This window comes from Scyliorhinus torazame, chromosome 16 (genome assembly GCF_047496885.1).
Source record: "Scyliorhinus torazame isolate Kashiwa2021f chromosome 16, sScyTor2.1, whole genome shotgun sequence".
Classification (NCBI taxonomy): Eukaryota; Metazoa; Chordata; class Chondrichthyes; order Carcharhiniformes; family Scyliorhinidae; genus Scyliorhinus; species Scyliorhinus torazame.
The window spans coordinates 121,172,612-121,198,307 of NC_092722.1; the positions used below are offsets into that span (position 1 = coordinate 121,172,612).

Sequence of the window (25,696 nt, forward strand, 5' to 3'; positions counted from 1 at the left end):
CAATCAGTCTACTGCCCAGTCATTAATGCAGACATCGCTAACCTTGTGTCAGAATGTGAAACATGTCAACGCAACCAGTCACAGTAACAAAAAGAAACATTGTCGATGTGTGATCTTGTAAAAACTCCATGGTCAAAGGTTTGCATCGATCTATTCTACTTCCATGGTAAAGATTATTTACTAATCACCGATTACTGTTTGAACTACCTTGAAGTGATAAGAATACCCAATTCTAGTTCACAAGCAGTAATGAAAGCCACTAGAGAAGTGTTTGCCCGACGTGGGGAATCCCGGTCACTGTCATGAGAGACAACGGTTCGTGCTTCGACAGCTGCGATTGGACAGAATTTTCACAGAAATATGATTTTGAGCATATTATGTCAAACCATTACATCTGCAATCAAACTGAAAAGCAGAAAAAGGTGTTCACATTGCGAAGAAACTCCTCAAGAAATCATTGGATTCAGGAAGCGACCCATTCTGAGCTCCTACTCCGCTGACAGAGCTGTGCCATTAGCTTCAAGTTTATCACCAGCTCAACTGCTGATGAACATACAATGTTACCATAGTTAGAAATAGATTCTGATACTGAAGATGTTGTGAACAAGATGAAGCATAACAAACAAATGCAACAACAGTATTATGGCAGGACAGCTAAGGTACTAACAAAGCTAGAACTAGGTGATAACGCCAGGGTACAGATTCCTAATGGAGGATGGTCCAGCATGGCACGTGTGATTCGCCTGGCACATCCACACTCGTATGTTGTGATGACAAATGAAGGTTCTATCCTGCGAAAGAACAGGAGAGCACTTCTAAAAGTGAAAGCAACTCAGCTGATCTTTCCGAACATTGAGTTAGACACAATGATACTAAAGTCAACTGCTATAACTTCGACAGCAAGAAAGCGATATGTAGTCACACCGGAAAAAACAGAAACATCTGCTGCTGAATATCCCAGATTGAGAAGGTCGACGCAAATCAAAAAGAAGCCGGACAAACTCAATCTATGAACTGTAAAAAGTTAAACAATTGTTAACACATTACAATATTAATTTACACGTATAGAGTACACATTGCTTACCATGTATATATGTTTGTAGTAGTCTCCAAACATTTTCAAAGGGGGATGGAACAGTATGTCTATTGTAAAGCAGACAAAGGGTTAACAATTTCATGTTAATGCTTCTCACCACCAAATCGAGATAAATAGCAGTCATATAAATATCATGTCACTCCGGGGATTCGGGGAGAAGGTGCTTAGGCGTGAAAGAGATTAGTTGCATAGTTAAGAGTTCATTCATCTGAGGAAGGAGCAGCGCTCCGAAAGCTGGTAATTTAAAACAACACCTGTTGGACATTAACTTGGTGTAAGACTTTTTAAAGAGTTCTGTAGTTAGAGATATCGTTTAGTTTAGGATCCTTTTACCTGGGAACTTTTTCAAATCTAATTTAAGTCGTGTCGTTTAAATCAGCTTTGCTCATTTACTTGGCTTAATGTGCTTTGCTTAACACTATGTATTCAAGACTTTCTGAAAAACAAAACAAAGAACATCACATGATATACCTGTCCCACCCATTTGTTCCGCAACCTTGTTTGATCCATAATTCTCAAATGTTGAAAAAATATCTGCCTTCAAACTTCTCAATTGCCCAGATACCCGGGACCTTTTTACTGGGCCATTTAAATCCCATGTATTCCAATTGGGGGCGTCTGCTGCCCTGTCACTGAATCAGTCATTTCCCCTGTGAGGCAATCCAACAGTCCCTCAACCTGAACCAGCTCCAGGCCCACTCAAGATGTCCACCACATTTCCCCCACAAAGCCAATCCAAAAACAAGGAATCGTCACTGTCAGCAGTCCACCCCTCCTCACCCCATTCTGAAAACCAAACAAACAAACAACAGAAGACCACCAGCTCCCCTCCCTGTCCCCAAGCCCAAACAAAACAGAACCAAAACGTCTAAGCTCGTTATCTTTAAAAAAAAAACAACTCTTCCATGGGCCTCTTGGCTAAGATGAGCGTGAGGTCAGGTGTAATACCTGGATCTGGTATGTCTTCTCTGGTGGGGACTATTGTCATGTGAGAGTACCTTTAAGAAATGGGTGTTTAAGAAATGTACCTTTAAGAAATGGGTGTTTATCAGTGATGTCAGAGTGTGGGTGGAGCTGGGCTGTCTGTCAGCTTTTTACTTTTGTTCTAGGCTGTTTGCTGCAGGGTGTGTTTTAGTTTCGTTTTCAGTGTTGGCGCTGAAGCCAGACGGAGCAGGTGTACTGTTGATCTCTCTCCCATGAAAGACTATCTCTTGATCATTTGGTGAATTCAGAATTATAAATGTTCCCAGTAGTGAATGTAAACCTAATGTGCCTCTGTTAAAAGGTGTTTCTATTCTCTTGATGTTGTTTGGGAAGTTATTAAGGATTACTTTGTGTTGTATTCTTTGGGGGTTGTATTTGAATTGATGGTTGTTAAGATGTTCACTATGTTTTAAAAAGGTTAACTTGAGTTCATAGAATAAACATTGTTTTGCTTTAAAAAATGCGTTTCCATTTCTGCTGTACCACACCTGTAGAGTGGGCCGTGTACTCCCCATACCACAATCTATTAACCTCCATGATACACTTTGGGGTTCTCTAAACCCTGGCCCATAACATCATGAATTGGATTCAATTTGAATTGTTTTTTGAATCAGGCAAGGAGCTGGATTCGAGGTTTGCCCCTGTCCACACTCTGAACTCTGGCTTTGTAACTCTGATAAAGTAATAATAAAAATAAGCTGCACACATCTCCCCTTCTCCACTCCAGTTAACTAGCTATACTGCTCGCAGGGTGACCCCCACACAAGATAGAAATTAAAGTCAACAACAGTATATCAGTGGTCAACCTTTTAATACAGAACATTGGAGGACTATCAACACCCAGCCTCCGTCCCCCCAAAAGAAGACTCAACAGTGCACTATACAAACCCCAACTATGCCCAAAATGCACACCCACCAACAAGCCCAGGCACAATCCCAAGCTCTTCCCCATATTGCAAAAATCTTCCAAAAGATACACATACAGTTGAACTTAAGAATGAGCAAAGAACCAACTCCATAGTCCTCGAGCACTTTAGTTTTGCTTGACAAACTCATTTGCATCCTCTGACACATCAAAATAATACTCTCTGTCCTCAAATGTTTCATGAAGACGAACCGGGTGCACTACACCAAACTGCTCTTGTACAGCTTCGCCTTGGCCGTATTAAATTGTGTACGCCTTCTCGCCAGCTCTACCCCAACATCTTGGTATATTCTGATGGCATGGCCCTCTCAACAACAATCTTGATTGGTCCTTCACCCACCTCGGGAACCACTCATTATCCAGTTATTGATGAAACCTAAATATGATAGCCCAAGTGGCTCCCCAGTTTTGGGCCTCTGCCTCAGGGATCTATGGGCCCAATCCAACTCTGGAGGGGTTGGAAAAACTCCCCCTCCATCACCACCACTACCAATTTTCTAAACATCTTGGACATATAGGCCGTGGTGTTGGAGCGCTCCAGGCCCTCCGGCAGCCTGACAATCCTTGCGTTCTGTCATCTGGAATGGTTCTCCAGATTGTCAACCATGGCCTTCAGCACTCTGCGCTCCTCAGCCAGCACTACAGCCTCTGCCTCCAGCAAGACAATCCGATCACTATGGTCAGAGAACGCCGCCTCCGCCTTCTGTATCGTCGCTTTCCCTGAACCACAATCCGCCGGTCCAGCTTTCCATGGCCCTCCTAATTGGAGCCAAAACCCCTTTTCATTGCCTTCTCCAGATCCTCAGCTACTGCCTGCCGTTGCTTCTTTGATACATCGGTGAACAAGCTAACCAACTTCTCAGTCTTCCGCTAAGGGGCCACCGATCGACATAAACCACCGCTATGTGTCCAATCCCTCCCACCCCCAGTCTGACGATGACCCCTTGCCTGACTTCTCTTTGTGCTATTTTTATCGGACATTACTTGAACAAAGGGGTTTTATTTCATCAACTGTACCAATTTCCTCCAAAAACAACTCATGAACCAGTCAGTAAGGGCCAAAACCAAGTACCCTGTTGGGAGCCACCGCATGTGTGACTGTTCATCAAATAGATGCTACCAGAAGTCAAACAAATGGATTTTTAATGTTAAATTTATGTCAAACTGTGATTAAACCAAACTTGGAACACTGCGCACCATTCTGGTCCATATTATGCAAAGGCTGGATAATATTAAGAAAATTGTTACACAATGTTACCACAATTGAGTGGGTGCAACTATCAGGAAGGATTAAGCAGGCTGTCTCTGTTATGGAACATAGAAGAAAGACTCAGAGTAAACCTGACAGAGATCTTAAAAATTATGAAGGTGCATAAATGAGATGGTGTAGTTTTTATTGATCAAATCAAGAATTTAGGAGGAATTTCTTTTCACAGTGGTGAGAATATGGAATATACTGCCTTCTGGAGTGTTTGAAGCAGATGGCATCCAGGCATTGAAGAAGAGGCATACATAAGATAGAATAGAGTGATACAGGGAAAGGGTAGAAGATAATTAACACTGGCATTGACCCGCTGATCACAATGGCTCATTTTTGTGGTGCATGTTCTGTGTAATTCTGCTTGCTCTGACACCCTGACATCTTTGCACCAATAGTACTGCATTCACCGAACTTGCCACTGAACTAGTTGAGCAGATTGAATCACTGGTATTATGAATTGACCAAATAACTAATTTAATGAACAAACACTAATAAAAGGCAAGTACTAAATGCAATGCTTTTGTAAAAAAGTATTCCGCCTTCAAGAAGATGATTTGAATACCCAATTATTGCATATTATTGACAGCACAGAAACAGGCCATTCAGACTAACAGATGCAAGCAGTGTTGATGCTGTTTTCATCTAACACATCAATATGCTCTTCTATTCCTTTCATCCTTGTGGCTGTCTGCCTTCCCCTTAAATGCATCTAAGCTACTTGTCTCAACTACTATTTGTGATAATGAGCTTGCATTCTTATCACTCTAAATAAAGACATTTCTCCAGTATTCCCTACTGAATTTATTTGTGCAGCATTTAGTTTTTTTCTCACCTGCAACAGGAAATATTTGCTACCTCTATCAAGTGACCCATCAGTCTTCTCTGTAGAGAAAAGATGCTGAGCCAGTTTTATATTTCCTGATGGGTATAACTGATCCGTTCTAGTACATTATATTTTCACTGTTTCCCTTTAAATGTTTTTAATAACTTGGAGAGCAGAACTGTTCATGGTACTATAAATTTAAAAAAAAAAAATTTAGAGTACCAAATTAAGGGGCAATTTAGCGTGGCCAATGCACCTACCCTGCACATTTTTTGGGTTGTAGGAGTGAGACCCACACAGACACAGGGAGAATATGCAAACTCCACCCGGACAATGACCTGGGATCGAATCCGGGCCCTCGGTGCTGTGAGGCAGCAGTGCTAACCACTGAACCACCGTGCCGCCCCTACATGGTACTATAAATGCGGTCTAACCAAGATTCTATGAACCGGTATTGTTTGATTTTTAATACTGTCCCTCTAGAAATGGAACCTACTGATTTGTTAGGTTTTTTTTAATGACCTTATTAATCTGCACCACTACTTTTGTGATTAATGCACCCCATCGTCCCTGGTCCCTTTATTCCATTCAGACATTTGTTTTCCCTCTTTCTTCGTCCTTCAAGGTGAATGTGGCCAAGACTCTGGGTGTTTGGTAGGTAAGTAGGTGACTGCTAAGGCTGATCTGGGCCCGGATCATCATGCGGTAAATAGGACAGGATACAGATAATTGAGTTTTGGATGAGTTCATAGCTCATGATAGCCTCTCCTTCTGGTTTCACTCTGACTTTTAAAAAAAATTCATACATGGGATGTGGGCGTCACTGGTTAGGCCAGCATTTATTGCCCATCCCTAGTTGCCCTTCCGAGGGTGGTGGTGAATTGCCTTCTTGAACCGCTGCAGTCCATGTGATGTAGGTACACCTGCTGTGCTATGCTATTCGGGATGGAGTTCCAGGATTTTCACCCAGCATCAGTTATTTCCAAGTCAGGATGGAGGGCGACTTTGAGGGGAACCTTGGATTCATGACTTTGAGTCGTGAACATGGCCCAGTCCATCATGCGAACCCGCCTCCCATCCATTGACTATGTCTACACCTCCCGCTGCCTTGGGAAAGCGGGAAGCATAACCAAAAAACCCTCTCCCTTCCATCGAGCAGAAGATACAAAAGTCTGAGAACACGCACTAACAGATTCAAAAACAGCTTATTCCCTGCTGTTACCAGACTCTTAAATGGCCCTCCTATGGACTGAACTGTACTCTCCACGCATCTTTACTGTATTTGCACTATACTCCGTTTGCTTCACCCAATGTCTATCTTTATGTATTTATATTGTGTATTTATCATATGTCCTATGTTTTTCATGTATGGAACGATCTGTCTGGACTGTTCGCAGAACAATACTTTTCACTGTACCTCTGTACACGTCACAAATCTAAATCTAAAAACAAACCTCTAAGTGGTGGGGTTCCCATATATCTGCTGCTCTTATCCTTTTAGATGGTAGCGGCCGTGGGCTTGGAAGATGCTGGCTAAGGAACCTTGGCGAGTTACTGCAGTGCATGTTTTAGATGGTGTACAAGGCTGCCACAGTTTGTTGGTGGTGGAGGGGTTGAATGTTTGTGGAAGGGGTAGCAATCAAGCAGGCTGCTTTGTCCTGGATGGCGTTGAGCTGCACTCATCCAGGCAACTGGAGAATATTCCATTACACTCTTGACTTGTGCCTTGTAGGTGGTGGACAAAGCATTGGTGGGGTCAGGAGGTGAGTAACTTGCTGTAGGATTCCTAGCCTTTGGCCTGCTCTGGTAGCCATAGTATTAATATGGCTAGTCCAGTTCAGTTTCTGATCAATGGTAACCCCCAGGATGTTGATTGTGGGAGATTCAGCGATGGCAATACCATTGAATGTCAAGGTAGATCCTCTCTTGTAGGAGATGGTCATTGCCTGGCACGTGTGGCATGAATGTAACTTGCCACGTGTCAGCCCAAGCCTGGATATTGTCCAGGTCTTGCTGCATTTGGACATGGACTGCTTCATTATCTGAGGAGTTACTAATGGTGTTGAACGATGTGCAGTCATTTGGCGAACATCCCCACTTCTGACCTTACTATGGAAGGGAGGCTATTGATGAAGCAACTGAAGATGGTTGGGCCTAGGACACTACCCCGAGGAACTCCTGCAGTGATTTCCTGAGCTGAGATGATTAACCTCCAACCACCACAACTTTCTTCCTTTGTGCCAGGTATGACTCCAACCAGCAGAGAGTTTCCCCCTGATTCCCATTGACTCCAGTTTTGCTTGGGCTCCTTGATGCCATACTTGCCAAACGCTGCCTTGATGTCAAAGGCCATCACTCTCATCTCTGGCATTCAGCTCATTTGTCGATGTTTGAACCACGGCTGCAATGAGGTCAGGAGCTGAGTGACCCTGGCAGAACCCAAACTGAGCATCTGTGAACAGAGTAAGTGCTGCATGATAGCACTTTTGATGGCTCCTTCCATAATTTTGCTGATGATGGAGAGTAGTCTAATAGGGCGGTAATTGGCTGGGTTTGATTTGTCCTATTTCTTGTGCACAGGACATCAGGACACACCTGGGCCATTTTCCACATTGCCGGGTAGATGCCAGTGTTGTAGCTGTACAGGAACAGCTTGGCATGGTGTGCGGCAAGTTCTGGACCACAAGTCTTTAATACTATTGCTGAAATATTGTCAGGGCCCACAGCTGTTGTAGTATCCAGTGCCTTGAGCTGTTTCTTGATATCATATGGAGTGAATCGTATTGGCTGAAGACTGACATCTGTGATGCTGGGGACCTCCGGAGGAGATCGAGATGGATCATCCACTTGGCACTTCTGGCTGAATATTGTTGCGAATGCTTTGGACTTGTCACTTTTGCACACGTGCTGGGCTCCTCCGTCATTGAGGATGGAGATATTTGTGGAACCACCATCTCCACTGAGTTTAATTGTCCACCACCATTCACAGCTGGATGCGGCAGAACTGCAGAGCTTGGATCCGATGCGTTTGTTGTGGAATTGCTTAGCTCTGTCTATTACTTGCTGATAATGTTGTTTGGCGCACACATAGTCCTGTGTTGTAGCTTCACCAGGTTGACTCCTCATTTTTCGGTATGCCTCGTGTTGCTCATGGCATGCTTTACTGCGCTCTTCATTGAACTAGGGTTGATCCCCTGGCTTGGTGGTAATGCTAGAGTGGCGGATATGTTGGTCATGAGATTGCAGATTGTGGTTGAATACAATTCTGCTGCAGCTGATGGCCCACAGCACCTAATGAATGCTCAGTCAGTTGCTAGATCTCTTCAAAGTCTATCCCATTTAGTGCGGTGGAAGTGCCACACAACACAATGGAGGGTATCCTCAATGTGAAGACGGGACGTTGTCTCCACAAGGGCTGTGCGATGGTCACTTCTACCAATACTGTCATAGGCAGACACATCTGAGCAGGCAGATTGGTGAACTTGAGATCATGTATGTTTTTCCCGCTTGGTTTCCTCACCACCTGCTGCCGTCCGAATCTAGCAGCTATGTGCTTTAGGACCTGGCCAGCTCGGTCTGTGGTGGTACTACCAAGCCACACTTGGTGATGGAAGTGTCCCACCCAGAGCATATTCTGCGCCTTTGCCACCCTCGGTGCTTCCTCCAAATGGTGTTCACCATGGAGGAGTACCGATTCATCAGCAGATGGTGGCCACCATGTGGTAATCAGCAGGTTTCCTTGCCCATGTTTTACCTAAAGCCATGAGACTTCATGGGATCCAGAGTCGATGTTGAGCTCTCCCAGGGCAACTCCCTCCTGACTGTATACCACTGTGCCATCACCTGCTGGGTCTGTCCTGCCCATGAGACAGGACATATCCAGGAATGGTGATAGTGGTGGCTGGGACATTGTGAGGTATGATTCTGTGAGTATGACTATGTCAGGCTGTTGCTTGTCTAGTCTATGAGACAGCTCTGCTAACTTTGGCACAAATCCCTAAATGTGAGTAAGGAGGACTTTGCAGGGCCGACAAGGCTGGGTTTGCCATTGTCGTTTCCGGTGCCTGGTTCGATGCCGGGTGGTCGGTCTGGTTTCATTCCTGTTTTGTGTTTTCATAGTGGTTGAATGCAACTGAGTGCATTCAACCCTAGACCATTTCTGGGGCATTTAAGAGTTAGCTGCATTGCTATGGATCTTAAGTCACATGTAGGCCAGAACAGGTAAGGATGGTGGATTTCCTCCCCTTAAGGACATTAGTGAATCAGATGTTATTTTACGACAACTCACAGTGGTTTCATGGTCATCATTAGTCTTTAAGTTCCAGATGCTTTATTGAGTTTAAATTCCACCACCTTGCTGTCGAAGGAGGCTGCATCACTTTTTATTTGGTTGAGCCAGGAGCAGCGTTCCTAGGCAAGCTTCTCCCAGTACTAAGTTGATTTGAAAACTCCTAAATGAAGCCTTCAAAGCGTTTTTGTAGCATACTCCCCAGATTCAAACTTTCCAAAAGATTAGATTTGGTAAGCTACATGACCAGTCCAACTCAATTGTGACTGTTTCAATGTGGTTTTGATGCTTGGCATGCCAGCTTGGTGAGCACCTCAGTATAGTATCCTGACAACTGATCTTCAGAAGTTTCAGAAAGAAGTATGTGGCCTCTTTATTCTTCTAAACTTTGGTAAGGCCACATTTGGAGTACTGTGTACAGTTCTGGTCGCCTCATTTTAGGAAGGATGTGGAAGCTCTGGAAAAGGTGCAAAGAAGATTTACCAGGATGTTGCCTGGAATGGAGAGTAGGTCTTACGAGGAAAGGTTGAGGGTGCTAGGCCTTTTCTCATTAGAGCGGAGAAGGCTGAGGGGCGACTTGATAGAGGTTTATAAGATGATCAGGGGAATAGATAGAGTAGACAGTCAGAGACTTTTTCCCCGGGTGGAACACACCATTACAAGGGGACATAAATTTAAGGTGAAAGGTGGAAGATATAGGAGGGATATCAGAGGTAGGTTCTTTACCTAGAGAGTAGTGGGGGCATGGAATGCACTGCCTGTGGAAGTAGTTGAGTCAGAAACATTAGGGACCTTCAAGCAGCTATTGGATAGGTACATGGATTACGGTAAAATGATATAGTGTAGATTTATTTGTTCTTAAGGGCAGCACCGTAGCATTGTGGATAGCACAATTGCTTCACAGCTCCATGGTCCCAGGTTCGATTCCGGCTTGGGCCATTGTCTGTGCGGAGTCTGCACGTCCTCCCCGTGTCTGCGTGGGTTTCCTCCGGGTGCTCCGGTTTCCTCCCACAGTCCAAAGATGTGCGGGTTAGGTGAATTGGCCAATGATAAATTGCCCTTCATGTCCAAATTGCCCTTGGTGTTGGGTGGAGGTGTTGAGTTTGGGTAGGGTGCTCTTTTCAAGAGCCGGTGCAGACTCAAAGGGCCGAATGGCCTACTTCTGCACTGTAAATTCAATGATAATCTATGATTAATCTAGGACAAAGGTTCGGCACAACATCGTGGGCCGAAGGGCCTGTTCTGTGCTGTATTTTCTATGTTCTATCAAAAAATACCCATCTATGCCTTCTGAGTTAGTAGATCTATTTAAATCAATTTGCAGACTTTGACACTGCACTAAATACAACAGACAAATTTAAGTGAAATGTAGAGTTCATTCATGGTTTGTTCAATAATAATTGAATTTGGGGAAAATGCTGGAAAATAGGGAACAAACTTTTGGGGGCTGCCGGTCTTATGCTTTCATGAGCTTACACAGAAAGCATTGCACTGTGTTTTCTGCACTGTTGATTGGCACGTAGATAGTATAATGTGTCTTTCTGCGGTAATTTTTCAGGCCATCATAAGCAACATTGTCCATTAGAAATCGCTGACTAATTTTAGTAGATAAAGCCTTTAAGACACTGTCACCATACAGGTAAATGTACTGAATGTGTACACTTAATTAACAAACATCTATTGCTATTCAGTGACTAACGAAGTAAAATGCTTAATAATCAAAAAACACTTGCACATACTGCCAAAATATAATTAGTACACTTGCATACTGTCTTATTTGCACTTGCATACTGCAGATTAATATTGAGATCATGTACCCAATGTCTATTTCTCAGTTTTTTTATTTGTTCATCTGAAATACAATTAGCTGTATAGCTAAAGGCTAATCTAATAGTTGCCTAGTTCCCTTTAATTGTTGAAATAAGGGGTGGTTACAAGTGTTTAAATGAGCTGCTTTTGAACTTCATTTGACCCACGTGTTGTGTTGGCTAAGTAACTTCCTCCTGTTTCAAAACCGGACGTTTGTCACGAGAGATGGTACAATAGTGCAAGCGCTGTTCTATGGATTCCATTAACAGATTAATTTGTAAACAATAGGCATAGATTGATTTCCTCATGGAAGACTAAAATCTAATTGTTGCATAAAATACTTAGACAATTACTTTTATGTGTGGCTCATATACAGCAGGAAAAGATTTCATGGAACAATTCTATTTTTAAAAAGTCTTTATTGTCACAAGTAGGCTTACATTAACACTGCAATGAAGTTACTGTGAAAAGCCTCTAGTTGCCATATTCCGGCGCCTATTTGGGTACACAAAGGACTTGGTCATTGAATATGCCTAACATTTATTGGACACAAAGAGATTCACGAGTTATGGGGATAGGGTGGGAAAGTGGCGTTCATGTAAAAGTTCAGCCGCGATCTTACTGAATTACTGACCAGATCTGTTTTACTTATTTTCTTATACTGTTAATACACAGAGATGTTAAACAGCACATTTGATCCAAATTCAGACGTCTGACTCTCAAAAGCTTTTTATATGGATGAGGTGTCAAATAGCTTTGCTTGTGTGTTTTATCACTATCCACCTACCCATATCTGTGTATGATTAATATACATTTTCTTGACAGGGTTCAAATGTGTTTCTAATCGATCCCCTATTTTCTGTTCAAACAATCTTTAAAAGAAGAGGTTAGCTTAATTTTTGTCTAACGGAACTTGCCTAAATTATGCAAATTTATAATCTTATTGTTGCCGAGAAACTATGCAAACTAATTAATATTTTCATTGATTTACAAATTAGTGTTTAGAATAGTGTAATTCTGCAGAATGCAGTTGAAAATTTTGTGGCAAACTATTTTATATTTTATCAAGTCTAAACACACTTTTTGTCTTAACCTAGGTTTTTGGATGCAAAGCATAAAAACCATTACAAAATATACAACCTGTAAGTATTCTTTTATGTTATCTCTTTCTGGTTATAGATATTAAATTGTAGAAGTCAAATGAATGACGATATCAATTCAAAATATTCCTTTTTGAAAAATGCAGTGCTCAACAGGGAATGTTTTATTTATCTTTTCACGGTATGGAAATTGATGGCCAACATTCATTGCTCTTGAGACAGTGATGGTGAGCAGCATTCTTAAACTACTGTAGTGCCTGCGGTGCAGATATTGTCCATTGTTTTTCGGTTGGGGGTTGCTGAATATTAATTCAGCGACAATGAAGGAACAGCAATACATTTCCAAGTCAAGTTGGTGTATGGCTTAGAGGGTAACTTGCAGTTTGTGGTCTTCCTGTGCACTTGCTGACCGTGTCTTTCCAGGTGGTAGAGGTCATGGGTTTAGGAGGTGCTGCCAAAAAAAAACTTAATGAGTTTCTGTTGTGCATTTTGTAGATGGAAAGCATAGCACCCCAATGCTCTGGTGGTGGAGAGAATGTTTGGGGTGGTAAATAGGCTGCTGATCAAGTTTAACTGCTTTGACCTACCTCTCTCTGATCCAATCAGAAGGTTACGAATTAAGTGGAACTAAGTATCCGTTTTGAAAGGGGTACCTCTAATACACTGTAGCAAAAACTAAAATCTTTAAAGTTAACATAGCCAATCAAATTAAGGTGACATTTCCAGGGGTAGTGATGCACTCTAGTCTCTCCCCTTCTTTGACCTTGGTGATGTTGAGCTTCTCGAGTGCTGTTAGAGCTGAACTCATTCAGGCAAGTGGAGAGTATTGCATCACACTCTGACCTGTTCCTTTAGATGTTGACAGGTGGGTAACTTGCTGAAAAACATCGATGTCCTCTGACTTGCTCTTGCAGCCACAGTATTATGTGACTGTTCCAATAAATTTTCTAGTCGATGGTGCCCTACAGGATATTGAAAGTATAAAATGCCATAGATGTCATCATTTTCTTTGCCATAAATGCATTATTGTAAATTATGCTCCAGTAGTGCATATTTAGTGTATGATTTCCATTACCTCCGCAATAGTGTCACATTTAGCAAATTCCAGAATGTTATCGTGCCTTCAACAATCAAATGTTCCAAAGTATTCTGAATCAACAGCTGGACACCGCAAACTAACAGTTTCTCACAGGATGTGACCAAGGGTATGGCTAAAGAGGTGAGTTTTGAAGAAAGTAAACAAGACAGAAGGACAATTGGGTCCAGGTCTAACGGCGTCGAGGATTAGAGGAGAGTGGAATTTCAAAGTAATCCAGTATCAACACAGTTGGTAGGACAGGAAGAAATTCTGGTGGAACCCAAAGCTAAGCCTGTTGGCTTGCTAGTAAATGAGAACATGTCTTTTGAATTTGGGGCAACATTATGGTGCAGTGGTTAGCACTGCTACCTCACAGCATCAGGGGCCCTGCTTTGACTCTGGCCGTTGGTGACTGTGTGGAGTTTGCACGTTTTTCCCGGTGCCTGTGTGGGTTACCATCTGGTGCTGCAGTTTCTCCCAAAGATGTGCAGGTTAGGTGTATTGGCTATGATCATGCGTGGGTTACAGGGATAGGGTGGGGAGTGGGCCTATACGCGGTGCTCTTTTGGAGGGTTATTGCAGACCCGATGGGCTGAATGGCCTCCTCCTGCACTGGAGGGATTTTATGGATTCTAATCTATTCTTCCATGGTTCTTTGAGGGTTCTGGAGCCAATTACAGTTGGCAATTCTGTTGACTGTTTTGGGCAAAATGTGGTTTATAAATAGGGAGATCAGTGAGGAGAGATTGGAAATGCTACAGCTTGGAGATGAAAAGGTTACAGATGAGGTTTCAGTAGTAGTGGGTGTGAGGTAGGATTCAATACTTTTGAGATCCTGTCTTGAGCTGTGCCGAGCTACTATCATCCACTTTGGGGCATGTACCATTTGGTCCATTATTCAGATTGGTGACTATGTCCAACAGCAGACTGTCAACTGAGAGAAGCACTTCCAGCCACATAACAGGAGAAAAAAAGGTTGAACTGAAGGTACATAAAAAGGTTTACCTAGCCTAGATATCCCACCCTAACAAATTGAAGCACGTTACCTTCATATCCTGGCAAGATTTTTAAAAATATTATTCCCTGTGTATTAAAAACCAATATTTTCTCTTCCTTTTCTCTTCCAATGCCATTGAAGATCTGTTGTTCTCAATCTAATCTGAATTTATTTCCAGTGTAGAAAATAATACTCAAAATAATGGTTGGTATAAAAAATTATGATTATAGTATCCCAGCAATTTGATAGTCTCACTTCGCTTGTGCAAAAGTACATGTGCAGAAGTGTAACACAAACAAAATTACACATTAATATTTTATCTGTTGTATATAACCTTTTTGTTTCATTGTGGTTACATGCATTTTCTCCCAGTTGAGTTTAGTCCTTTGCAGACCTTAGGTTTAACTAATTTCCCAAATTAACTGATATTGTTTACTGCAAACTGTACAGTTGATTAGTCTGAGAACGTACATTTTCAGGACACATTCAGTAGCATTTTACACTTGATATTTGACATTTTCTTTAACAAGTTTTTGATTAAATGGCCAAGTAGCCATCGAGATCTGCTGATGTAAGAGGAGGGATTTGGTGATGAGGGAATGAATATTATGCTTTGTTGTGTACATTCTTTTCCACTGGAGCAGATTAGTTCCAGAAAGACTAGCATAGTACAATGTAGCCTTGTTTTTCAGCTGTTAATAGCTTATTATTAAGATACTTTGAGGAGCAGTATTTGATTGTCATTGACAGCTGATTTTAGTACCATAGTTTAGTGCACAGGGTTCTGGACTCTGTACTGGTGAAGTTAGTTACGGAAAATTGACACATTCTCATCTTGAACCACTATGTCGCACATATGTTAACTGGTGTGCATTACAAAACATATGGCACTTAAAATGTAAAAGATTAGAGAGCCAAACCAAGCACAATGGATCAAATGGCCTCTTTCGATGCTATAGAGCTTCATGATTTTATAATATGGGGCTGTTTAGCACAGGGCTAAATCGCTGGCTTGGAAAGCAGGCCAGCAGCACGGTTCGATTCCCGGAACAGCCTCCCCGAACAGGTGCCGGAATGTGGCGACTAGGGGCTTTTCACAGTAACTTAATTTGAAACCAACTTGTGACAATAAGCGATTTTCATTTCATTTCATTTTCATGGCGAGGCTAAATTAGGAAGAAATTTGGTAAACAATGTGACCTTGCTAGATAATAAAGTTTATAAAAGAAAAAACTTGTACCCAATCTTTTTTTTTTTTCCCCAACGGCAATTTAGAGTGGCCAATTAACCTACCCTGCACATCTTTGGGTTGTGGGGGTGAAACCCACGCAGACACTGGGAGAATGTGCAAACTCCGCACAGACAGCAACCCGGGGTCAGGATCGAACCCGGGTCCTCAGCGCCGTAGGTAGCAGTGCTGACCACTGCGCCACTGTGCTGTCCGGGACTGGACAATAAAGTAGAGTGGATTAATGGAGATGTTGAGTTTGACTGAAGATATAGCATAACAGTACAACTGAAATCTTTGGCATTTGTTGATATAGCCTGCATTCAGAAAGCCTGGTGACTACGATCAGCATGGGATTCTGAGCAGCCTTTTTTAAACTCTTAAATGACAACTCCGCTAAGATTTTTTTTAAAACCCAGAGGTGCCTTTCTTTGGAAGACTGGAGCCAGTATGCTACACAAATGCGCTATTTATTTTCTGGCAACAGTATTGAAGAGGTTGAGAGACAAAAGGTAATCCTCCTCACAGCATGCCGGACCCCGGCGTTTAGCATTTCAAAAGCTTAATTTATCCAGTGACGCCAACACTAAATCGTTTGAGCTTATGAACCAAAGCTGTCCACAATTCTTCAAAGCTACCGTTTTAACACAGCTGGAAGGACCCCGCGCGAACCCGTTACGGAGTTCCTTCCTGATTTGAGGGAGGCGGCAGAGTACTGCGAATTTGGCCCGCCCCTAACTGAGATGCTACGTGATCGGCCAGTGTGTGGGATTAACAATATTACAACCCAGAAAAGATTATTAATGTATCCCAACCTAGACCTCAACAAGGCAATATTGTAGGGCAGCACGGTGGCACAGTGGTTAGCACTGCTGTCTCACAGCGCCAAGGACACTGGTTCGATCCCGGCCCCAGGTCACTGTCCATGTGGTGTTCGCACATTGTCCCCGTGTCTGCGTGGGTCTCACCCCCACAATCCAAAGATGTGCAGGGTAGGTGAATTGGCCACACTAAATTGCCCCTTAATTGGAAACCTTAATTTTTAAAAAAGTGAAAAAAAGGCAACATTGAAAATAGCTTTATACTTGGAGAATGCTGAGAAAGAACATCAAGGGATGATGGATAGTAGCGTACTCAGATTGGGGGGAGGGTCCTCACTTAGTGAAGCCAGTGAAATAGAGGAAGGTACCCACATGCCTCACCCATCATCAACCCAACATTCTGAAAGGGCATCCTGGCATTTAAAAAGTAAATAGCTGGATAATCCCATAAATACCCGGGAAACATACCCAGAGGATTGCAAGTGACAGCTGGGCTGCTGTAGGTACTATTGAAGGTCATGGCCTAGGCAAGGCTGCCGCTTGCAGCCCAGGCCAGAAGCTAAAGTCACCTCAGACCCATGCCTAAAAAGTATAACCGCCCTCAGAGGTCAAAACAATATACTTAGACTGCATTGTCACAACCAAGGTCGCCCGAATAAGAATAAGGCTGCTGTCCATGGTCATTCCTTACAGATGGAGGTGGATATGTGAGCTGCCATCTCCGTCCTGGAGAACAGATATTCCAGCATCTCTAATTGAGCATTCCATCCTTAAACCTAAGGGACACCAGGGCCAGACTAACCATGTATGCGGGAGAACCGTTGAAGATTGTGGCGACTGCCATGACCTCGGTAGCTTGTGGACAGCAGTCAGCATGGCTCCCAGTCATAGTCATGTGAGGATCAGGACCTAGTCTCATGGGCAGGGATTGGCTCCAAGATCTGACTGGGCTGGCTGAAAATGTTTGAATTGGGGATCAGTGAATTGTATGGGGTTATTAACAAATATCTCAAAGTATTCCAAGAAGGCCTCTATAAAACAAAAGGACCAAGGGTCAAGAACGCGGGCCAAGATCTATGTGGATCCCGACACCTTAACAAAATATTTCCGGGCTTAGCCTGTTCCATGCTCTTTGCTTGCGAAGGTAAAGACAGAAATTGAGCAGTTGGAAAGCCTTGGAATAATACAGCCAGTACAGTTTATGGAGTGAGCTGTGCGGAGATTACAAGCTTACAGTCAACAAAGTCTCACTGCTAGATCGGTACCCCATGCCACGTATAGAGGATTTGTATGCCAAATTGGCAGGAGGTCAAACCTTCACAAAACTGGATATGAGCCATTCCTCCCTCCAGCTTGAACTAGGTGAAACATGCAGAAAGTACATCACAATTAACCCCCATAAGGGCATGCACGAATATCCATGTTGCCTATCATAGATTTTTATAAAAGTCCAGCTGGTTTATTAATGCCCTTTAGAGAAGGTACCATACCATCCTTATGTGCGTCTTCAGGTCCACAGCCTCTGAAATGGCCTAACAAATAATATTCTTTATTGTCACAAGTAGGCTTACATTAACACTGCAATGAAGTTACTGTGAAAAGCCCCTAGTCGCCACATTCTTGCGCCTGTTCGAGTACACTCCATTCAAGGGCAATTCGAGATGGGCAACAAATGCTGACCTTGCTATTGATGCCCATATTCCTTGAAAGAATATTAAAAGAAACAAACTTGCCATGGACCTATGAATATGAGATCATATTTTGCTTGCTTTTTTAACTTACTAATGAAAAGCTACATTTGGATTTCCATGCGACTTCCAAAAGATAATGTAGGACAGCTGCTTACTTTAATGAGGTGCAATATGATGATGAAATAAATATTTCCAGTGAAGATTTAATCAAAATATTGTGGTACAAGGTAAGTGACAAATATGGAGAAAACGGAGTCTGTTGTGACCCACAAGAAGGAAGGAAAAGAATATGTTTGTATTGTGTATTTTCATGTACTGATAGCTCCTTTAAAGCTATTTGTAGCCACAATTATAGTAATGGTTGTTATTTTGGGACACGCAGCAGGCAATCTACACATATCAAGGATTCATAAACAGGAGATGAAATGAATTATTTTTTTTATAAGGTTGCTGGATAAGTGCAAAATGTTTCCCAGAATACTGGGAATGCTTACTATCCCTCTTTGAATGTTGTGCTCTCAGTCAGAAATCACATTACTAAATGGATCCAGCGATCAATTGTTTGTGTTCATTGTTTGCAATATTAAGCAGCAAATAATTTCTCACTTTAAGGGAAGTCCAGAAAACTCCACTGTACCTATTTCACCAAAGCCCCTCCAGCACAAGTGCTGAACTATGGGCATTCAACCAACCAGCTGGCCAATATATGAGTTAGAATATATGATGAATCTTTCATTTGCTCTTCCTAATTGTGGCTGTTAAGAGATCCAAAACAGTGTGTGGTAAATATTCCTTAGTGTCCTAAATTGCCCTTAGTGTTGGGTGGGGTTACTGGGTTATGGGGATAGGGTGGCGGTGTTGACCTTGGGTAGGGTGCTCTTTCCAAGAGCCGGTGCAGACTCGATGGGCCGAATGGCCTCCTTCTGTACTGTAAATTCTATCTCTATCTCACTCTTTTGAAATTTCACAACTCCCGGCTTTTAATGAGGCGTATGTGCTTGGTGTACAAATTATTTTTAGATATTATTAAATTTTAGCTCATGGGCAATAAAAAAAGTAGTTGATTGTTTCTGAAACTTGGAGGCGGGAATGTACTGCCTCATTTCAAATGTGCGTGTTATACGGTTTGTATCAGGAAGCGCAGTCACATTTCTGCATGAAAATATCGCATCTAGAAAGATTTTCCCTTTTAAAACATTGTACAACTTCATTATGTGGACAGCATCTCAAAACAACTCAACTGTATATAAAATGACACTGCACTCTCAGCTTTTCCCTGCCCCGCAATGGGTTTGGTAAAGTTCCTGACTTGGTATGTTGATGTGTTAGAATGTCTCACGTAATTTCCCATCTTCCCATCCCAAAAACATTACAGAAAAATGTAGACTTTTGCTATAAATTTCCAGCATTACCGTATGTTTATCTGGTTCTGGATTACTTCATAGGACACAAAAATCATATTTTTCATTTATTGTTTGTAGCTGATCTTTTACTAATTATTGCATTGTTTCAGCTTGTTGCACTCTTTGAGCAATTGCCCAATGAAGTAATGTATTGCACAAAAGGAACAATTACATCCTGCCCACTGACTCACTGACCATGTTGGAATTTCAAAGGCTGTTGGCATGTTTTGAGAAATTTGGCATCTTTAATTTTTTGCAGTTTTTTGACTTAACTATTAATATTTGGTCTATCTTAGTTCAAGAATCCACAGTTCCTAGCTACCTGGATACCCAGGTATCGAAAGCTCCTGGGCCTTGCCCGCCTGCATGCTCCCCAATCCCTTAACCAGCTCCTCCAGCCCCACCGAGGCCCCCAGGTCAGCCACCTGCTCTTCCTCCACCCTCGGGAACCTCAGTTGATCTAAGAACCGCCGCATTCCCTCTCCCCCCTCTGAGGGCTCGGATTTGTACAGGTCCCCATAGAAATCCCTAAATACCTCATTTATTTTAACTGCACTCCGCACCGTATTTCCCCCCCTGTCCGTGATTCCTCCAATCTCCCTCGCCGCCTCCCTCTTACGTAGATGATGCGCCAGCATCCGACTCGCTTTCTCCCCATACTCATATACTGCCCCCTGCATTTTCCTCCACTGAGCCTCTGCCTTCCCCATGGTCAATAAATCAAATTCCATTTGGAGATTCCATCGCTCCCTCAGCAGACCTTCTTCGGGGGCCTCTGCATAGCTCCTGTCCACCCTTAATATCTCCCCCACCAACCTCTCCCTCTCCATCCCCTCTCTCTTCTCCCTGTGAGCCCTAACTGAAATGAGCTCTCCCCTAACCACCCTCTTCAGAGCCTCCCAAACCACACCCACCTGCACCTCCCCATTATCATTGGCCTCTATGTATCCCTGACTGCACTCCCGGACCTGCCCACAAACCTCCTCATCCGCCAAGTCCCACATCCAGGCGCCACAGCGGGCGCTGGTCCCTCTCCTCCCCCAACTCCAACTCCACCCAGTGTGGGGCGTGGTCCGCAATCGCTACAGCCAAATATTCCGTTCCCTCCACTCTTGGAAACAGTGCCCTACTCATCACAAAGAAGTCTATCCGTGAATAGGCCTTATGTACATGGGAGAAAAAAGAGAACTCTCTGGCCACCGGCCTGGCAAACCTCCACGGATCCACTCCACCCATCTGGTCCATAAACCCCCTTTGCACCTTGGCCGCAGCTGGCCTCTTACCCGTCCTTGACCTGGATCGGTTCAATGCTGGGTCCAGTACCGTATTAAAGTCCCCCCCCCCCCCCCCCCCCCCCCATTATCAAGCTTCCAGATCTGGGACCTGACCCGACATGCGCTTCATAAACCCTGTATCGTCCCAATTCGGGGCATACACATTCACCAGTACCACCCGGGTCCCCTGCAACCTACCACTCACCATCACGTATCGACCCCCATTATCCGCCACAATATTCAGCGCCTCGAACGACACCCACTTTCCCACCAGTATTGCAACCCCTCTGTTCTTCGCATCCAGCCCTGAATGAAAGACCTGCCCTACCCATCCCTTTCTCAGCCTGATCTGATCTGCCACCTTCAAGTGCGTCTCCTGAAGCATAACAACGTCTGCCTTCAGTCCCTTAAAGTGCGTGAACACCCGGGCCCTCTTGACTGGCCCATTCAGGCGCCTCACATTCCATGTTATCAGCCGGATCAGGGGGGCTACTCGCCCCCCCCCACCCTGCCGACTAGCCATCCCCTTTCTTAGGCCAGCCACGTGCCCGCGCCTCCTGCACACTCTCTCTTCCACATCAAACCCTTCGTTCGAGTCCAACTTCTCATTTTGTATAAAGGTCCACGCCTCATCCGGCGTATCAAAATAATGGTGGCGGTCTTGAAAGGTGACGCACAATCGCGCTGGCTGCAACAGCCCGAACTTCATCCCCTTTCAGTGGAGCACCGCCTTGGCCCGGTTGAATCCAGCCCTCTTCTTAGCCAGCTCTGCACTCCAGTCTTGATAAATACGGATCTCCGTATTCTCCCACCTGCTGCTGCTCTGTTCCTTCTTCGCCCATCTCAGGACGCACTCCCTGTCCATGAATTGGTGAAACCTCACCACTACAGCCCTTGGCGGCTCATTGGCTTTAGCCTCCTTGCCAGGACTCTGTGAGCCCCATCCAGCTCCAAGGGCTGCCGGAAGGCTCCCGCGCCCATTAACATGTTCAGCGTTGTGGCTACATATGCCCCAGCGTCGGACTCCTCCACCCCTTCAGGGAGACCCAGAATCCGGAGATTCCTCCTCCTCGACCTATTCTCCAGGTCCTCAAACTTTTCCTACCACTTCTTGTGCAGCGCCTCGTTATAATTGTTAATGTCACATATCTCCTGCCTTTGCCCTCTAAAATTAAGGCAGCTTATGCTACTGTAGAAATGATTGGTGAAAGAAGTTAAAATACATGAACAGAAAAAGATTAAAAGAATGAAAGAATGGACAAATAATGAATGGCAAGTACCCTCCTTTCCCTTTAAAGTTAGGAGGCTTTATTAGAGAGTTTTATTAACCTCAAACCTTGTATAGCAGAAGTTTGGATGCTTTCTGAATTCGGGCGGCACAGTGGTGGACACTGCTGTATCACAGAGCCAGAGACCCAGGTTCAATTACAGCCTTGTGTAACTGCCGAGTTTGCAAATTCTTCCCGTGTCTATGTGGGTTTCCTCAGGGTGCGCCAGTTTCCTCCCACAGTCCAAAAATGTGCAGATTAGGTGGGGTTACGGGGATAGGGCGGGGGAGTGGGCCCAGGTAGGGTGCTCTTTCAAAGCGTCGGTTCAGACTTTATGGACCAAATGGCCTACTCCTGTTCTATGTTCTGCAGAAGTGGAATTTATTTAATCTAACATTTAAAAGTAATGTTTTTTTTTCCGGCTGCACAGATATTTTTTGTCTTCCTTGTTGCTCACTGCCAGCTCCCTGCCCCCCCCCCCCCCCCCCCCCCCCCCCCCCCAACCCCCAGCTCTTCTCATGGGCCATGAATCACAGTGGGTCAAGAGATGAGATTTTAGGGGTCACGAGCACCAAGGCAGAAAAAGCTTCCATGAAGTTTGGAATGATTTCTGACAATTGAGGTCCCTTTAAATACTCACTCTTTTTGGGTCACCTAATGGATTGCTCACAGGCCCAATGAATAAAGTGTCACTTGAGTGATAGTGAACCATTCTTGCTTGCTTATGATCTTAGGAACATAGGAGCAGGAGTAGGCCATTCAGTACATTAAGCCTGCTCTGCCATTCTATACGATCATGGCTGATCACCTACTTTGGTGCCTTTTCCCCACATCTCGCTTTGTCGTTTGTATTTAGATTTGTATCAATCTCTGCTTTAAACATACTCTATGACTAAACATTCTCACCGGAGCTTCTACAGCCCTATGGGTAGAGAATTTCTAACGTTCACAAGCCTCTGAGTAAAAACAAATCTCCGTCCTAAGTGGTTTCATCCTTATTTAGAAATTGTGTCCCCTGGACATAGACTCCCCGACCAGGGAAACATTTTACCTGCATCTACCCTGTCCATCCCTTTAAGAATTTTGTGGGTTTCAATGAGATCACCTCTCATTCTTCAAAACTCCAGAGATTAAAGGGCCGTTTCCCCAATCTTTCTTCATAGCACAGTCCCGCCATTCCGGGAACAAGTCCGACGAACCTTCGTTGTACTCCTCCTATGGCGATATCATCCTTCCTGAGGTAAGGGGACCAAAACTGCACACAATTCTCTAGGTACGCTAACCAAGGTTCCATATAATTGAAGCAAGACTTTGCTACTCCTATACTCCGATTCTCTTGCGATAAAGACGAACATACCATTAGCCTTCCTAATTGTTTGCTGTACCTGCATTTTAACTTTGTGACATATGGATGAGGACACACAGGTCCCTTTGTAAATCTAGTTTCTGTCACTTCAAGAAATACTCTGCATATCTATTCCTCCTAAAAAAAGAGGATAATCTCACATATTTTCACATTATATTCTATCTGCCATGTTCTTGCGTGCTCTCATTTCTCATAGGAATACGATGAGGCCATTCTGCCTGTTGAGCCTTTTCCGCCATTCAATTAGACCATGCCTGATCACCTTCAATGCCACATTTTGCACAATTTACTTTTCCCTTGATAGCATTAGTTCCCAGAAATCCTGTCGATTTCGGTCTTGAACATCCTCAATGAACTTCCACAGCTCTCTAGAGGAGAGAATTCCAAAGATTCACCAGCCCCTGAGTGAAGAAATTCTTCCTCATCTCAGTCTTAAATGGCCTACCCCTTGTCCTGAGATGATGTCCCCTAGTTTTAGACCCATCAGCTAGGGGAAACATCTACATCTAGTCTGTGACGCCCTGTAAGAATTTTGTAAGTTTCATTCTTTGAAACTCTAGGGAATACAGACCGGGGGCCCAATTCTCCCCAAAAATTTCCAAGTTCAATAGTGGCGGGTTTTTCGGGGAGTTTCTTGCTGGCGAGTTCCCCATCGCTATTCAATGACACTTAGTCACGTTTTTGGAACCTGGGGAGTTTCACACCGGTTTAGGCCACACTTAGTATTTTTTTTCGCACTGGGAAACTGAATTCAGGGATCTGCCGCCATTTTGAAAAGGTGTCCCGATCTCTAAGTGAGCTTGTGGGTTTGCTCCCCCCCCCACCCACCCATGGGCAATGTCACCCACCCACACACATGGGCACTATCCCACACCTCCCAAGTGAGGACATCCTGCTATGGGGTCCCTGGTGGGTTCCCCCCCCCCATCTTCAGGTTTCCCCAAGCCCCCTTGCAGCACCCCTTTCCTTCCCGGACCTCCCCCCCCCCCCCCCCCCCCCCCCAAATTTCCCAGAGGCCCCTACTTATCTGTCCTGCACTCTCCCACCCTTCAACCCCCCCCTCCCATCCTCATTTCATGGGTATGGGCCTCCTGGTCCTTGGCTGTGCCATCCTAGCACTCGGGCACCCTTGCAATGCCACCCTGGCACCAAGGCAATGCTCCTGCTGGCTTGGCTGTGTCATCTGGGCACCTTGGCAGTGCCAGGGTGGCAGTGACAAGGTGCCAGCTGGGCAGTGCTAAGGTACCCATGTTCCAGTGGGGGGGGGGGGGGGGGGGGGTGCATGGAGCCACCCTGCACTTACCCTGACCACCCAGGGGTCTCCGATGGCCCGGGAGACCCTCCACATGACGTTCCTCCTGGTCCACGTTTGTTTGGACCAGCACTGATCGGCGCCCAGCTGCAACCTCCCTGGAGAGGCTGGTGAATCGAAGGAGGCTGTTAGATCCCACGCAGATAGGTAGGTTGTAAGTTGGTTTACAACTGACTTCCACGAGGGTCATTCGGTCACGCCTATTTGGGGCGTGTTTCCGAATCTGATGTCCCGCGAGGCGTTGGAGAATCCCGGGAGGCGCGAAGGCTGTTGGGAGGCTCGCTGAAGGGCTTTCCCGGAATTCACCGGCCATATTGCGCTCAAGTGAGAGCCCAACGCGGCTGGAGATTCACGCCCCTCGTCTCCTCATAGACAATCCTGTCATACAAGTGGTTACTCTGCTGAACTCCCTCAGTGTAAATGTGTCCTCGCTTAGATATGGAGATCAAAACTGTCCACAATTCCCCAGGTGAAGTCTCACCAAGGGTGTGTATAACTGCAACAAGACATCCTGTACTCGAGTCCCCTCACGATGAAGGCCAAAATTCCTAATTGCATGCTAACTTTCAGTGCCCCATTAAAGATGATACCCAGGTCCCTTTGGACACCATCCTTGCCAACCTCCCACCATTTAAGAAATGTTGTGCCTTTTTGTTTTGTCCACCAAAGTGAACAGTGTTTATTTATTCACATTATATTCTGCATACTATGTTCTAACCCATTCACTTAGCTGATCCTCTTGAAGCCTTGTTGCATCTTGCTCACAACTTAGATCCCACCCAGTTTGGTGGTATCAGCAAATTTTGAAATATCGCAATTGGTCCCCGCATGCAAATTATTTATATAGTGACTAGCTTGGACCTCGCTCTGATTCTTGTGGTACCCCACTAGTAACAGCCTACCATCCTGAGAATGATACGTTTATTCTTACTCCCTGCTTTCTGTCTGTTAATTCTCAATCCATATTAATAT

General features: G+C 44.3%; 1 protein-coding gene across 1 annotated transcript in view; it reads left to right on the top strand.

The window, feature by feature from the left end:
• Positions 1 to 25,696, top strand: part of ptenb (phosphatase and tensin homolog B) — a 246,300-nt gene that overhangs the window by 155,316 nt on the left and 65,288 nt on the right. The window contains exon 3 of the mRNA XM_072478959.1: positions 12,284 to 12,328. Coding sequence (XP_072335060.1) covers positions 12,284 to 12,328 — 45 coding nt within the window. The remainder of the gene's footprint in view (positions 1 to 12,283; positions 12,329 to 25,696) is intronic.